The sequence below is a fragment of the Solea senegalensis genome, linkage group LG2 (genome assembly GCF_019176455.1).
Source record: "Solea senegalensis isolate Sse05_10M linkage group LG2, IFAPA_SoseM_1, whole genome shotgun sequence".
Taxonomy (NCBI): Eukaryota; Metazoa; Chordata; class Actinopteri; order Pleuronectiformes; family Soleidae; genus Solea; species Solea senegalensis.
The window spans coordinates 4,528,574-4,543,462 of record NC_058022.1 but is presented as its reverse complement, the minus strand read 5'-3'; the positions used below and the strand labels follow the sequence as shown (position 1 = coordinate 4,543,462).

The window sequence follows — 14,889 nt, the reverse complement described above, 5'->3', positions numbered from 1 at the left end:
TATATGAGGACGACTTGCTTATTTTGCCAGTTGAAGTTTTTTTACCAAACATGTTTTTCCTCCTCCATTTGCTTTGCATGCAAATAGAGCTTGTACCTGTGGACGTTACCTGGCTGCTCCTTCAACATGGCCCCTCCTCCTCTCCCTCCTCCTCCTCCTCCTCCTCCTCTCTGTAAGATGACACGTTGGAAACTCAGGCCACTTTGTCATTTATCTCGACAGCAGCCGGTTCTTTTCCAACTGATAAAAATGGAGTAACCTCCACGGAGCTGGTCGTTTGTAGCCTTGAGTGAACTGCTGCTGTTGTTGCAGCATCAGGTGAGCGCCATGATGATGGAGAGGGAAATGAAAGGAAGAGCTGCTCAGACTCTAACGTGTGGCAGTGAAAGGTGAGTCACCTGTTAATGCCTCACCTCGCTCCACCTGTCATTTCTATTTTATTCAGTTTTTGAATGTTTCAGTAAACGTATATTCTTGCTTTCTGCCTGGATACTAATACTTTACCTCACCTTACCTTTTCAACATTGACCATATTTGTGCAAATATTGTTCCAAAAAAAGATATATATGTATACAGTTGTATACATATATACATATACATACATGCTAATAAATAAAGTGTATTATGTTTAAGTGTTTTGCAGAAAAAAAATGCTTTTTTTTTACTTTATGCCACCTGAAAGTAATTTAAACCTTACCCGTCACTCAAATAGGGTATTTGATCTGCCCACAACAGAAACTCTACCCAGCCGAGGCTGTTGTAGTGTCTATTATCAAAGGACAGGTAAACAGAGAAAGAGTGGAGGGGAGGAAAGTCACCCCACTGTCAGCTCTTTCTGCAGCTCTGCGTATTCCTTTGTTTCGTGATAATGGACGCTGAGTTTGTCCCGGCAGGATCGACCCCTACGGCTTCAGGAGACACGATTTCGATTCGTACACGGAGATGATGAACGAGTACGTCGCGGTCCTCAACAGGAGGTCCATGAGGTGGTCCAAGCTCCTCCAAGAGACACCCCAGATAGAGAAGAACTTGACAGGTAGCTACAACCATAGAAATGCTGTATGTAGACGACACATTAAGTGTGTTTGCCTTGTTGCTACCCGATCCATACCAGGGACCAATAACAGGGACTGTAATGAAGTATTCAAATACATATACAGGACTTTAATATGGAGTTAATCTCTCTTTTTGCAGCTACAACAGCTTCCACTCTTCTTTCCTCGAGATTTTTGAAGTGTTTCTATGTCAATTTGTGTCCATTCATTTATGAGGTCAGGCACTGATGGACCAGAAGACCTGGCTCACAATGATAGAGTTGAGGCCAGTCATGTTCTTCCACACTAAACCCAAAGTCAAACCATGTCTTTATGGTCCTTGCTTTGTGCACTGCGGAATAGTCACGTTGGAATAGAAAAGGGCCTTCATCAAACTGTTGGAAGCATAGCATTGTCCAAAATGTCTTGGTATACCAAGATAAAGGGCCTAGAGCCCAAAGCCAGATTGAAACACCTTAATTCATAATTTTGTCCATATAGTTTAAGTCTATGGCTACAACTTTCAAACACTGTTTTAGTTTTGTTGCCTTGTGCTTGTGTGGTGTATTAATAAAAGTCTATTTCGGAAGTGAAGCGGTATGTGCGTAAAGGAGTGCCTAATGAGCTCCGAGCCACGATCTGGATGGCAGCGAGTGGCGCCCAGGAGCAACTGGAGAGTAACCCGCATTATTACCAGTCCCTGCTGGCCATAGAACACGACCCCAAACTGAAGGACACCATTGACGCAGGTGAGACAAAACCGTTTCCCGCCATCACAAAAACATTCACACCTCAACATCGAAACCTGGGATGATATGCTTTAGTCAAAGTACAATTATATCACGATACTTGGGTGTCGATTTGATTTGTATTGTGATAGTATTGTAGTATATAGTATTGATTATTTTGCATTGCAGTCAGACAGCTTGACATTTACCTAAATTGAATGGGACAGTGGAAAAATAACTAGGTTTTACCCGCTTCATTTAGCCATCCCTGCTAATTAAATATATATATATGTATATATATATGTGTGTATATATATACACATACATATTTTACATACATAAATTGGTGAATGCTACTTTCAACTGCTACTAGCCCAATCAAGCTGTTAGCACCATAAATTGGCAACTGCTACTTTTAGCTGCTACTGCGTTTAGCTGCAACTAGCCCAATCAAGCTTGTAACAGCTTCAATTGGCAAAATGTGGTATTTTTAGCTGTAACTAGCTTAACTGAGCTAGTAGCAGCTTAAATTGTCAACTAATACTTTTTTCTGATACTAACCATATCAACCTTGTAGCAGCTTAAACTGGCAATTGCTACATTTAGCTGCTACTAGCCCACTCAAGCTTGTAGCAGCCTAAATTGACACAACTACTTTTAGCTGCTACTAGCCTTATTGAGCTAGTAGCAGCTAAATATATCACAACTCTAGGAGAAAACTATTTCTTAGAATGTTGATACAGTACCATACCTTCATTTAAAAGATTCTCTGTCTTTTCTCGGCAGACATCCACAGAACCTTTCCTGACAACGTCCTCTTCCAGAGCAAAGCTGAGCCGAGCCTGCAGAAGGCTCTGAACAATGTGCTCCTGGCCTATGGACACCATAATAAAGCAGTGGGTTACTGTCAGGTGAGGAAAAACACCATCAAAGACAAGACAAGAGACAATTCCCCTGCTTCATAATAATGTCTTTACGTCTGTTTACATGAAGAACAGGACTGAGGACAGGTTCTTGTTCACGCTAACATGAGTTATCTCTCCACGTTCAGCAAATTTAGATAATCAAAATCACATGTCAGTGTTGACACGGCTTTAAACTAAAGACACAAGTTGACAGCACGCACTCTGGGTAAACAAAGATAAATGTAAATAACTTGCGTTTCTCATCATTAGTCTCTATTATAAAGTCCACATTTAACACTGGTTTAATTATATATAATGTGTTTTTATCACCTCTAATCTATATTTATGTACGGTTGTAATGCATACATTACCTAACATTATCTCTGTTTATTCCAGGGCATGAACTTCATTGCAGGCTACCTTATCCTTGTCACCAAAGATGAAGAGAAGTCCTTCTGGCTAATGGACGCATTGTTGGGCAGAATTCTCCCAGGTTTTTAATTCTTCACACTCACAACTGAACTGCACAACCGTATGTACCGATAAACAGGTCGATGCATGAATATATGATGAAAGGTCAGCTCAGGTGCGGTATCTCTCCCTCACAGGTGCCACAATACAAACAGGAGTGTAAGAGTAGATGTCAATCAAAGTCAGCAGGCAGATTCACATTAGGTCCTGACAATCAGGCAACACAAGTGAAAACACCTGCACAGGTGAAACAAGAACATCATTTACTTAAAGTCAAAGGAGTTCAGCCTCCAATTGAGGTCAATTTTTATGATTTTATGTATTTGTTATTTATAAGGGGAAGAAAGACAACTACAACGTTGTAGAGATGAGAAAGTAGATAAAGAGGAAAAGAACGAATGAGCGGTTAAGGATCAAATGTGTGGATGGTATCAGTTTACCCAAATCAACCAATTAACTTTGTAATAATGATACATAGAATCATGTGCCGTCTGCATAGTAAAGCACAAATTAATATTGCTTGCTCATGGTGATCTCTTGGAATACTTGGCCAAAACAAGTTCAGGTCTGCTCCAAATTTGACCTTTTCATAGATATTCATAAACTGCATTTGCCATTTGTTTCATAATTGCATTCTTGCGACCAGGTTTTTAGGAAAACCAGATCTTCTTCCAAATCCCAAGAAAAAGTTCACTAAAACAAGCATGAGATGTCTGCTGGCAGTCTTAGTCTGCAAGTGGTTCAAGAACGTCATCTGCAGCTGCGATGATCAGGCCTTTTATACTGGAACCTTCTGTGCAGGACCAATCAGCTCCCAGGAAAATGAAATTCAAATGACGACACTTGTACTGACGAATGTGAGCCATCAGATCTGTATTGAATCAGAATTGAATTAGAACTGGCGATTACACAGACAATCACCAAAAGCATTACTTTCTCGGCGAAGGTAACACTTGTGGGCCCAGGGTTGAGCCTTGTGATACTCCATTAACACTTTTGACACTTTAACATGATGTGAAAAAAGTGTTTTTAATAAAGACCAACAAGATTCACCACCATGTAGAAAATAAAAGTGATCTTATGTTAATGTGGGATATTGTAGACTACTACAAACCTGCCATGTTGGGGTTGAAGACAGACCATGAGGTTCTTGGGGAGCTGGTGAAGGTTAAAGCCCCTGCTATAGGACAACTCATGGACCAGTTTCCTGGCATATGGACCCTGGTCGTCTCACGCTGGTTCATCTGCCTCTACATTGACATTCTCCCCATTGAGGTGAGTTAACACAAATTAGATTATCACCGTGATTTTTGGGAAGAAGACGATTTAACAGACATACCGTCCTCGTTTCTTGTCCTTAAAGACAGTCCTGCGGATCTGGGATTGTCTTTTCTATGAAGGCTCCAAGGTTATTTTCCGCGTCGCTCTGACGCTCATCGTTCACCACCAGCCAGAGATCCTGAGAGCTCGCTCTTTGGGCGATGTGTGCACCTGTTTCAAGGAGATCACCTGTGGAGCTTTCACTCTGGACTGTCACGCATTCATGCAGGTGAGATGAGTAAGACTGACCTAAATGGGATCATAAATTGTAAAACTCAGATCGTGTTCTGTTGAAAAAGACCCGAAACTTGCCAAGGAGAAGTTGGCTGGTTGTTGGATCTTTTGTTGCCCCCTGGTGGCAATTCATTATATTCTTACTTCCAGGTCTGCCTTCATGTGGCAAACCTGGCAACAGAAATGAACAGGAATGTCCTCATTTTCCGTGCCTAAGACTATTTGAGACTTATTTTAAGATAAAGTATGTCACGAGTGAAATACATATACAGTATGTCCCTGAAATAGTGATGATAAAAGGCGGCAACATGATAGATAACATGATACGCACAAACAAACACAAATTATGATTTATGTTTGAGTTGTGCATTAAAGGTTTTTATGCAAATAGAACTTGTAGCTACCGTTTGTTTAATTTATGTTAACTAAACATCTTCAAACCTCATCCATTTGTTGACAGTGTCAAATTTTCTCTCGACAGAAAATATTTTCAGAACCCGGAAGTCTCTCCATGGCAACCATCGAGAGACTGAGAGAGAAATACAGACAACGAATCCTCGTGGAAGAATCTGGACAGTCGTAAAAGTTTCTGGCTCTGAATCCACCGCCGTGTACTTGCTTATCATGATGGACTCACTGACAGATCTGGAGGATGTTTCTGAAGCTCCTTAAATGGCAGGTTTTTCCTTCTTCTGAGGAACATGGTTCAGCTGTGGATCCTTCACGATCATCACCTGCCTGACGCTTTGACCCAAGTGTTTACACTCATCATATCGGAGGACTTTTAGCAATTGTTATCCTGCATTTTTTTTTGCATTTCCATTAGAAGTAGTAGTGAAATAACCAGCCCCAACTGTACCCTTCCCTGTTTATGAGTAAAGTTCCCCAGATGTCCACTAGGGGTGATTAACTAACTAATGGTAGACCATTGCCATGGAAAAAAAAGGGAATTCAGGGTTCCCACAGCTTGATTCTCCTCAAATCCAATGACTTTAAGGACTTTCCTGTTCCCCTCAAATTCACTTGGTGAACTTGGACAAGTGATTGTCCTTTGGATCCTGGTCAAAGTCAGTCTTTGTCATTTTCTTCAGTGAGACAGAGATATTGGAATTTCCATTTCCCAGCCATCACCTCATTAACTCTCTCTTGCTCAACTTTACTCGCTCATTTTGTTCGGTCCACGGCGGAGAGAGCGTCAGTGGACGGTGTCCACAACACCGCTAGTGATTATGACTCTTTGTTCTGCGTAGGCAAGTAATGCAGGGCATGAAACATAACAAACAAGGGAGACATTTACCTAAACATCAACTTAACTTCTTTCTTGCACAAAATCCAAGCACTTTCAATGACCCATGTCTATTTAGGGCGATTTTCACAAACTGTCAAGGATTTCAAGGACCTATGGGAACACTGGGAATTGGACTTTTAACCTGAGGGTCACTGGTTTAAATCCTGGGAGAGGTCCCATGAGCAAGGTACTCAATCCACTCCCCCATTGCTCCCTGGGTCAAATGGTTCCACACTAAACACAAAAACCCAACAGTTTTCACCACTCTTTCCATAATTTGATTTATGGAAATGGATATTTACATTATTTTTCATATATTTTTATTGCTTTTATTTTATTGTTAAAAAGAAACCAGATAATTACTGCAAATCTGTTTGCTCGTTTAACTGAATTTTAAAAGTGGTTACAAACCGGTTGAACTGCTGTTGAGCAAAGTAAAGATACACAACATTTTAAAAGACGGACACGTCGAGTTGTAAAATGATTATAAAACTGAATTTAACAATCAAATTCAGAGCTATACTTTGTGGCAGCAATAAACATGTAACCAATTGTTGTGAATTACTTCAGCTATGAGCATTAATTTATTAATATTTATTATATTTATTTAAATGACTATTCCTGCTTTCTTTGCTCCTATAATCATAAGCTAAAAGTTTTTGGTTTGTGGGTACAACATACATCTGGTGGAAGATATGAGTTTTTCTCCATTTTTGGACCATAAAAGGAACTGATGAAGAACATGGTGGTAAGATTGATCAGAGATGAAAATGTACTTTATCCAAAGTTAAAAGGTCAAACTGGGAGGTCAACTCAGATGACTGAGACATAACTTCATTTTTCCACGTATAAAAGCTGAATTAAGTCTTACATTTAAGGAGAAATAAACTGTATTTGAACATGTCCGTGTGTCAGCTCCACTTAATACTCACATCTCTCTTTAAATAATGAACCAGAGTCCAGCGCAGACCAGACCAGACCAGAAACAGGTTTGGCAGCCAACTGTAAAAGTGTCTACGAAAGACAAAAGTCAAGCTGTCATGTTTGTTCACTTTTATTGACTTTTCCTTTAGAAAACAGTTCAAACGAATCCACAGAAACCTTTTTAATGTCACTACACAGATATTTAGATGAGGAGGAAGAAAAAAAACATGACATCGAACAATGCATATTACTGGATGTGACAGTACAGAGCTATGAGGGGGACAAAAGAAATATAAAATGAAACATCCCAAATGGCAGCAGTTGGTGTCAATGAGAGCGCGAGTACCTCTGTGAGTGTTGGCTTCAGTCGAAATCACATCCAGGTCACAGCTAGGAAGGCACTGATAAACACTGACCACAGCTTTTTGGCCATTTTAACCTTTACATGGGGCTTATTTTCCTTCTCGGGACTTTAGTGCAATTCCTGTCCCTGCAGCAACCAAAATCCCAAGAAAAACAAAAAACAACAAATAATAATAATAATAATAATAATAATAATAATGATGATAATAGACAACACCAGAGTGGATTAAGAAAAGCAACGTTACGTTCTTACGCCAATGTCCTGAGCTTTTTCATGCACCAAGCCAACAGTACTTTTACAGATTGTTGAAGCTGACATTCATGTAACAGTAGAATGCAAATTGGAGACTGTTGTCACTTTGAGGGGGGGGGGACTTTTTGTGCTGAGTAAAATAAGGGGAAAAAAATACTCAAAAAAAATCATATCCAACCATGCATGTGCAGTAAATAAGGACATTTAAGTTCATCTGAGCATGGAATATCCACATACCAGCACCTCTAAAGCTCAATAAAAGAGAAAACGTGTTGAATCCACTTGACCACTGTGCCTTACTGTACATAAGAAATGTGTTTAAATGTAGTTTTGTAAAAGAGTCTCCCACTGAAGCTTCAGTTTCCAACTAAAGAATCAACCTCAACTGACAGCAATTTGTCCATTTTTACTCTTCAGCTTCAGTACAAAGCAAACGCACATGAACTTTAGAGGCTGTAGTAAGGCAAACTAACCTCACAGTAACATGATATTTTAGAATTACGCTGACCTGTTTATAGAAATCTTGGCAACAAAGCAATAAAAAAAAAAAAGAAGTACCATACGACTCATCTTTAATGGGAAATGGTGAAAGAAAGAAGCTTAAAATGTCTGAAACCTTCAAACAAAAAGGCCCGACGTACATTCCAAGACTGACTGATCTCTGTGGACAAAAATCTCCTCATACTTCCTTCTTACGGTTAGTTCACTGCGTCTTTAGTGTGTTCCCTATAAGCAGTTACGTTTTTTTCTTAAAAATGTCAGATCTGTACACCAGGTTTTTTCCAACAGCCCAGAGAAATTCCCTTTATAATAAGAAAACCTTCAGGTGCGACGACTTCAAGTGGGGCTGAAAAGATTTTCAACGTTTTCAAATAGAAATCACAATTATTATTTTTTTTAAAAAAAGGAATGAAATCAGCAAGTCACAAAAGCTGCTGCTTTATTTGTTCTAGGTCAGTTTAAATTGATTTTGGTATCAATTACTCTCTCTCTAAGTTTGTTAATGACGTCTTGTGTTAATGCTCCGTCGTGTAAATGACATAATTTGCAATTTCTGTCGGATAGTTGACCCAAAATCGTTCAGCCCCGACTTGAAGTCGCCCCCCAAAACAAACTAAGAAACTCCCACAATCCCTTTTCACAGAAATTATAAATAGCACAAATATGACTTCTTTTTTTCTGGACCCTCTGATCAACATCCTCTGCTTTATGTGGCACCAAAAATAAAGAGATTTTCTGTCAATCTCTAAAACACAAACCCTCCTCCCTCCCCCGCTGTTTATGAGTGGGTCAGTTCAGAAAGCGCGATAATCAATCTCACAAAGTGATAATAACTAGTGTTACTGATGAGCAATGAAGAATGGAGGGAGGAGCAGAGGGAGGGAACACAGGGTGGGAGTGTTTAGTCTCATTAAACAGTGGTTATTAATAATCATGGGTGGGAGTTACGGGAAGGCGAGCCGCCTCAGATACTTTGGTAGCCCGCGTGGCTCCTCTTCCTGCCGATGAGGTAGGCCAAGAGCACGATCAGGACCAGACCCGCTAAAGCTGCTCCGACTATGATGGGGATCAACATGTCGTCTTCGTCCAGCTGGCATTCCTCAGCTGAGAGACAACCACGACAAAATGACTCTCATCATCCCCTCACTCTTGAAACTCAAACAAAAAAAAGAAGAAGGAGGTGTTTTTTTTACCTGCTCCAAACTGAGTTCCCACCACACCGAAGGGCTGCACCTGCACCTGGAAGATGTTGATGGACAGATTCTGGGCCACGCTCAGCGTCTGTTTCTCTCGGCACATGTACGAGAATCCCAGGGTTCCTCTCAGGTAGTCCAGAGTGTTGTTACGGAACGAGACGGAACCGACTTTAATGTGGAAGACAGAAAAGGCACAAATCATTAAAGACAGTGAAATTTAAAATTAAGTTCTTTGAAGTTCTGGAGACTCAATAGCCAATTTCCAGCAGGGGTGGATGGATACTGAGGAAGTTCTTTTTAACTTTAATGTCTTTGTAATCTCCTTATAATAATAAAAGTAGTAATCTTTCATTTGTTCTGATTTGCCTCCAAAAGCTTTACATCGAATTGATGAAAATGCAATTATTTTCATAATCGTTTAACGTGTCTGCACATGTTTGGTTCACAAAAAGTCCAAAAATGCTGATCAGTGTTCCTCAAACCAGGAAATGATGACTTCCTCTTTGTCCACAAACCACAATGACTCAGTTTTAATGATTTATTAGTTATAAATTAAAATAACCCAAAGTTTCCTCCACCATATTCACCGTTTACCTACAATGTAAACCGAGCATATTTACTGTGCAACAGCGGCACAACAGTGCAACACTAAGATCACATGACCTCAGACAGATTCATGTGATAAGAGGAAGCCAATACAAACACTTACTTTTCATGTCTGTCCACGCGGCTGTCAGAGACACTTCACTCAGATGGTACTTGCTGGACGTCGTGTTCTGCAGAAACAAGTCAGTTACACTCAAGTTAGACTGGGTGCTGGGTGCCACCTAGTGGCGGTTCCAGGAAGTACTCAACTGTAAGCAGTTAGGAGAAATAGTGCAAGGTTTCAAGTGCATGCTACGCAGTAACTCACCAGGGTGAAGGTAAAATTGAGGTCGATTTTCTGCGTTTCCGATGTGAGCTGCAGGGAGGCGCTGTCCGTGTCACACGACCCAGCGCTCTTTGTCGTATTGGACTGCAGGTTCACGATCTCCTGCACAGTCTGCATGTGTGCAAGATTATTTAACATTTAGCATTGAAATCCCACAAATGTGGCTTTACTGTGAAGGAGTTCAGCTCGAGTCTGGTTAAGTACCTTATTCTTGGACAAAGACATGAAGGTGATGTTGAGCTGGATGCCAATTGAAGCCAGCAAACAGGCCGTGCCGTTGGTGCCGTTGACCACGTAGTGTCCTTTGTCGGGGTTGCTGGGTACTTTGTGCGGTGCCGGGCTGGTCGGGGCAACCGTGGGCGGGGCGTCAGTCGCAAAACTCTGGTGCAGAACAGCAGCTGCAAAAGGTAAACAAGTGTAAATCAAGTGCAACCTGGCTGCAAGGTGTTCAATTATACATAAATACCCACGTGTGACAATATGAAGTACAATTATTTCATTACATGTATGAACACAAACAGAAAGATTACATATTTTCATTAAAAATTCTCCTGCAAGCAGCCCTCTGGAACACGCACACATCCATATCCTGCTGCCTCAGGAAAAACAAGGCCATCACAGGGGACCCTTCACACCCTGTCCACCCCCGTTTGACCTGTTGCCCTCTGGAAGGCGTTTCAGGTCAATCAAGTCCCACACAACCAGAGAGACAACCAGCTTCTTCCCCTGACCCTAAGTTTGCATCCTGAATACTTTTTATTCTGTTGCGTTGTTTTTTAATCATCCTTTATTGTTGTTTGTGTATGGTTGTTCTGCGGGAGCATCCTTAATTTTGTTATAATGACAATAGAGGCTAAAATTCTATTCTGTTTTTTCACGTGAAAATGCAGCAGTCCAAATCCTGGAGAACCCACCGTGAGTGCGCCGTTTCTCACCTGCTCGGGACACACAGCACTCACCTCGCTCCTCCAGAGATTACCTGCGGGTGCGAACGGGTCTGACCTGTTCCGTGTCCCCACTGGTCAAAAATAACAACTATTTAATCCCAGGTTTAAACCAGTTTTTAACAGCGGTGATGCGTTCACTCAGCATTTGCTTCTGGGTCAAATGACTCGATCCAATGTGTGCAGGTTTCTTAAGCAGCTTCAGCTCAGATTGAGATCATAAGACTCGGGGTGGTGAAACACACTTGTTTCTACTTGTTTCTCCTTCTCTGCTTTTGCCAGTGACGTGCCATTTCTGGCATGACGCTGTCGCACATTCACCTTCTGGCTGTCAGCATTAATATTGTTAGTGATCCTTCCTTGGGACGGCGCTCAGTGTCATTTATTTAATCCATGGGATCATCGAAACAATTGAGTGAAAGAGAGACTCGAAGTAAACGATGCAAAATAGTAACTACTGTAACATGATCACCAAGAGTTTTTTTAACCTGGCCTCATCTGCCCTGGTCTAAACAAACTGTACAACAAACGTCAGGTCTATAAATCTGCGTTTTTTTTGTTTATTTTATCCACCTTATTCCTTTGGCCATGATACCTTTTGCGTGAAATTATGGGCGTCACTTCCCAAGTGGCCCGCCCGCCGAAGCTGAACCGGTGTTTTCCCATGGTGACTGGACAACAATCACAGAGAGTGATTGTGAAACTGAACATGTGGGAACATGAAACCATTACTGAAATTTAAAGACGGATGATGATGTGATCCATTCATTGCCTTCGTCTACACAGTAAATTGTCCAAAGTGTCCATGAAAGTAGCACTGTAAACACGGATTAGGACAAGATACAATCGGGATTTGTGTTAAATTGAACTCATTTAATGTTACTTTAACACTTAAAGTATCATTAAAACAGTCAATTTAACTGTAACACTGTCATTTCCCTAATAATAATAATAATAATAATAATAATAATAACAAAGAATTAAATGTACTCCCTCACTACAGACTGCAAAGCTGTGACCAATATGAAAAGCTCTGAGGCGTATCAGTATTTACACAGCAATAAGGTCAGGTGCACTTTGTTAAAAAGGAGGTGGGACACAATCTTATTTGTTCAAATGCAGCCGTGGTGATCCACATCACCAAGTCATCAGGTGATTTACTAACTCCTGGATGCTCGTGCAGCACCGCCACCACGTCTTATTACAGGAAGGAGACCGCATTCTACTGCTTCCCTTTTTTTGCCTGGAAGTTTCACTCAGTAGCGCGTCCAGGAATAAGGCGGATAATCAGAGACCCAGTCTTGAATGGATAGTACGCAAGCAGTGACGCTGCCATTTTCTGGTTTCACAAAAAGACCAATCTTGTGAAAGGCTCAGTTCCGTCTTACGAAAGAGTAAGTTTAAGCAAGATGATTTACAAATCTGAAACTGTGTTTTTAAAAGAACAAGTAACTCAGATATAGTCAAGCAGTAAGTAGTGACATGAATGTAACATTTCAGAGGCGAGATGTTACAGTGAATTTGACTCAGTTGAGCTACTGTTCAGTTAAAAAACGACCAGTGACAACTTGCTTTGAAAGGTCACAAAAGCTGTAAGTGAGATGGCGATTGACAATCTTTAATGTTAGATATCATTTATTAATCTGAAACAAACATTTTTGTTAGGCTCCATCCTTCTTTATCCTAAGCTTCTGTAGTTTATGTATTATTTTTTTATAGTGCAGATAATTTATTACATTCCTCTGTTCCTCTTCAATCGTAAATTTAGATTCTTATAAAGTCCACTGACTACCATATCATGTGATCACAGCATGAACTATATATGATAATGTATACCAAGAAGCACCAAATATTGAGCTCTTGAAGTAACACCATTACCACCAACATTATAATCCAGTAGTGTACATAGGTCGAGCAGAGTCAGCTACAGGAGACATTTATTTATTCCCAATTTGGCCTCTCATCAGCCTGCTCTTCCTCAGTGAAAATTATTTTCGTTATTTGTTTCATTTTCGACACACTCCACAGCTCCATTCTGGTCACAAACCCTGGTACCTACAGTAAAACAGTATTTCTGATTTTACACCAGAGGAAGCTCGCGTACCACTAGTATTGCCCGTACCACCGTTTGAGAACCACGGTGTGATATCCCCTGCTTTGTCCCTGGATAAATATAAAGCTTAACTTGTATCTCGCTGCTTCCTCAGTCACTGAACTCGAGTTCGGTGGAGGTCAGGGCGCCCAGAGAACCCGGCTAAACTGAACCGGGCTAACCTGCTGTTGTGAACTTAAATCACTGACTCATGTTCACGTGAACTCACCGCGGGCCCCGACAAACTGTCACCTTCAGGGTCGATAATTACAACTTACCCAACAGCAGCTGTAACGTCAGCCCCACGATTCCCGACTTGACACCGGTCTGCTTCATGGTTTTCCTCCGGGTTTCTCTGGGTTTCCCTGCCGCCGCTGCTGCTGCTGCCTCTGTCTCTTCGCTGCTCGGGAAACGATAGCTTCAGCTTAGCTCGGTGAGGGGATGTTGTGCTAGCTGGCTAAGCTAACATTAGCGACACAACAACTGCGATGGAAACAAACAAAAAAAACAACACAAGTCAGTAATTAGTTAGGGTAGGAAGGAAGGAAAACAATCGCTGCTCTTTGGAGGGGAAAACGCGATTTCACGTCTCTGGAGCGCACGTATTTTACGCGTGTATGCCGAATAAAACGCTACCTGCGATGTTAGTTTAGCTCCGGACTCCAGAGTTTATCAGCCAGCGTCGCTAGACAGAAGCAGGGACTGACGTCACAGTCATGTGACACACGGTTTAAGAAACACCCAGAAGGTCACGTGTTTACTCAGCCGTCGACTATTGTCTCATGTTATAAACAAACGTCAAAAAAGTGCAAAAACGCTTATTATATTATGATATATGTATGTATGTGTTGAATCTATGTCTCATTAAGTTTAATTTTTACTGTCAAAAAAACATCTGTTATCAATTTTGGTGGAAATTAACAGAGTAAATGTTGTGCTGCGTTCAAGTACAATTTTACGTTGTTTACTGGATACATGTAAGCAAAACAGTGCCTATATATCCAGTTAAACCTTTAAAAAATTGCACTGAACGCAGCATTTGAGTAATACCTAATAGTACATTTATGCTAGTGCTGCTATTATGAAGTACAATCATAATATTGTTTTATGGGAAATGTTGATTTGTTTTTGTGATGCATTCATGTACAATTTTTTTAACTCTTTTCTTAGACATTTAAAACAACTTAGCACATTTACTAAAGTGCTGCGTTTCAGTAAACGGTTTTGAGATTGTTTTACTGGATATTTATCTCGGTATATTTGGATTTTTACATGGTTTTACTGGATATTCAATAGGCAGGTTTACAAGTACTGTAAGTACAGATTTAAGAGACCTTTCTGCTCTATTTTAAATTAATTTACAGCTTAGCGTCCTCGTAATTAATCATATTCTGTATCTCCAGTGTTTGTACTAGTCACTAGACTTAAATAATGTTTGTAAATTAAATTTAGTTGCACACAGGGTCCAAAATGCTTGGACGCAGACGTCTAATTAAAAGGTCGAGTTGGGTCAGGCCTCTGAAGTCGCTGAACATTTTTGCACACGCGTGTCAAAATAAAGTCTTTGTGCAACTTAACCTACTTTATCTGCCTGTGAGTTCAGTGGAGTCACAGATCAGTGCGATTATGCAACTCAGACCAGACGTTACTCACTCTCTTGGAAAGATGCACAGCTCGTGTTTTAAACTCATTCTTTCAAACACAC

General features: G+C 40.7%; 2 protein-coding genes across 2 annotated transcripts; one reads left to right on the top strand and one right to left on the bottom strand.

Moving 5' to 3' along the window:
• The first annotated feature begins 153 nt into the window (after positions 1-153).
• On the top strand, positions 154-6,883 carry LOC122764262 (growth hormone-regulated TBC protein 1-A-like). Its single transcript, XM_044018533.1, has 8 exons — positions 154-389; positions 894-1,036; positions 1,625-1,783; positions 2,549-2,673; positions 3,064-3,160; positions 4,241-4,413; positions 4,502-4,687; positions 5,174-6,883. Exons 1-8 carry the CDS (start codon positions 328-330, stop codon positions 5,273-5,275), a joined length of 1,047 nt encoding a protein of 348 aa, XP_043874468.1. The 5' UTR covers positions 154-327; the 3' UTR covers positions 5,276-6,883.
• Positions 6,884-7,018: 135 nt separating this feature from the next.
• On the bottom strand, positions 7,019-13,905 carry LOC122764274 (lysosome-associated membrane glycoprotein 1-like). The gene is made up of 7 exons (XM_044018537.1): positions 13,821-13,905; positions 13,463-13,667; positions 10,353-10,546; positions 10,131-10,259; positions 9,927-9,993; positions 9,215-9,385; positions 7,019-9,125 (listed from the first exon to the last, which is right to left on the bottom strand). The coding sequence occupies exons 2-7, from the start codon at positions 13,518-13,520 to the stop codon at positions 8,986-8,988; spliced, it is 759 nt and encodes a 252-aa protein (XP_043874472.1). The 5' UTR covers positions 13,521-13,667; positions 13,821-13,905; the 3' UTR covers positions 7,019-8,985.
• Positions 13,906-14,889: the final 984 nt, after the last annotated feature.